Source organism: Limulus polyphemus, unplaced genomic scaffold, assembly GCF_000517525.1.
Source record: "Limulus polyphemus unplaced genomic scaffold, Limulus_polyphemus-2.1.2 Scaffold124, whole genome shotgun sequence".
Taxonomy (NCBI): domain Eukaryota; kingdom Metazoa; phylum Arthropoda; class Merostomata; order Xiphosura; family Limulidae; genus Limulus; species Limulus polyphemus.
Window position 1 is genome coordinate 633,631 of NW_013665734.1, and position 2,006 is coordinate 635,636.

At 31.4% G+C, this 2,006-nt stretch overlaps 1 protein-coding gene across 2 annotated transcripts in view; it reads left to right on the plus strand.

Moving 5' to 3' along the window:
• LOC106472847 (macrophage mannose receptor 1-like) overlaps window positions 1-2,006 on the plus strand; it is a 50,309-nt gene that overhangs the window by 15,698 nt on the left and 32,605 nt on the right. For both annotated transcript variants that reach the window (XM_013933517.2, XM_013933525.2), the window contains exon 3: window positions 670-838. In XM_013933517.2, the coding sequence (XP_013788971.1) occupies window positions 670-838 (169 nt within the window). The remainder of the gene's footprint in view (window positions 1-669; window positions 839-2,006) is intronic.

A 2,006-nucleotide genomic window follows, 5' to 3' on the forward strand; every position in this document is an offset into this window, starting at 1 on the left:
GGGCAGATAAATGGCACTTATGATCAACATCAGTAACAGTAGTTTGCAAATAGGTTTTGTATAAATGCCAATGATGTGTCGATTGTTTGTTTGTAATTAAGCATTGTAAGTCCGCAGACATACCGCTGTGCTACTGGGGGCTCTAGAATATGTTGAATACTTAATATAGAATAAGATGCTACTTTTTCAGAATATGCCAAATAGTTGATATGGAATAGAACGCTACTCATCCAGAATATATCAAACAGTTAATATAGAATAAGATGCTACTCATTCAGAATATGTCAAACAGTTAATATAGAATAGAATGCTACTCGTCCAGAATATGTCAAATAGTTAATATGGAATAGAATGCTACTCGGATTCTAGCATTGTAAGTCCGCAGACATACCGCTGTGCCACTGGGGGCTGATGTGTCGAATAGTTCAGGTGGGTTCTCCAATTGTCTAAATCTAACACATATCTTTGTATCAGTACTTAGCTTAATAAAGCAGAAAAACTTCTCCAGTCTCAAACTATGAAATAATAGTGTTTTTTTTGTTTTGTTTTTGTTTGCTGAACCACAAACTTTGGAAATAAGTTTTAATAAGGAGTAAAACATACCGTATATGAAAAATTCAATCTTAACGTTCTTATTATGTTTACTGTCTTTTGTTCCTTGATGTATAGATAAAAAACACAACAAACTTACCGGACATCTGGATAGGACTAAACGCTTTGGGATACGATGAGGGATTTGAATGGAGCGACTCTACGCCTGTTGCATTTTTACATTGGGCTGGAGGAGAGCCCAACAACTGGAATGGACAGGAAAAATGTGCTAATGTGTTTGCGTTAGGTAACATATTTTGTTTTTATGTTTTGCCACGTTTAGTCGAGCTAAACGCAATTTGTAACTTGTTAATTTGTGATGCAATTTCTCACGTTTTTCCAACTTACAATCAAAATGCAACTTGCTTACAAATACTTTTAAAACAACATCTATGACGTTTATTTTACATTGAAAAAAATGGATGTTGAAAGATACCTCTAATAATGAACCATTAACACTAATTTCGAAATCTAGTAAAATGATAAAAACCCTATAACCCGAGCGCAAACTGAAGAAAGGTCCACCTTTCGAAAGCACTTGGGTTATACAGTTTTTATGATTTTATATCAAGACTTCTTGCACCTACGTATTTTTTGACATTCTAAATGTGTTATTATTTTCTTTCCTGTCAAGGTGATTTATAGCAGTGTTGTTCTTAGTTTATATATACACTAGGTTATTTACATTTGGTTTAGATAATTATTCTGTTCCGAAGAACAACAATACTGACTTATGGATTCTTTTTTTCAATGTTAATATATATGATCAATGAGTATAGATAAATAAACGTAGGCCATAATATACAGTAGGTTAAACCTGTACTGTCTACTTTAATATAAGGAACTTGCATGCAAAATCACGATTTTGTGTATTGCTGAAGAAAGAAACATCTTAATTTTTTTCTTAAGAAGTAATTCGAATTATACTTGGAGAGATTATTCTTAAGCCAAGGCTGTAAACTGCTTTGATGGTTAACAACTTTACTTTCAAAATATTCTAGTCGTCAGGTGCCAAGTTATTATCACAGTATAAATGCACAGTATAAGAATTTCAATTACAAATAAATATACAAAATCTATGTTATTTATCATACATCATCCCACTTAATGTATACGCAACGCAAAACGCGATTGGTGCTTTGCCAAAAATTTAGCTAAAATAACAAATTTATTATCAAGCGGGATTTTCATCATTACTACCTTCTAAATACTTAACAAAAATATTATTTAAAAACGTATATATTAAGAAGATTTTGCCATAATGCAAGAAGTTCCTAAGTGTACTTAAGAAAATCGAATAAATAAATCTTCCATATTCTATTAGTTTTAAAATCATAAATAATATTCAACGTTAAAATTGGTACACAAATAAAAACATTTTATTTAGGCCTATCTATAGCCTTCAAAAAGTTGAC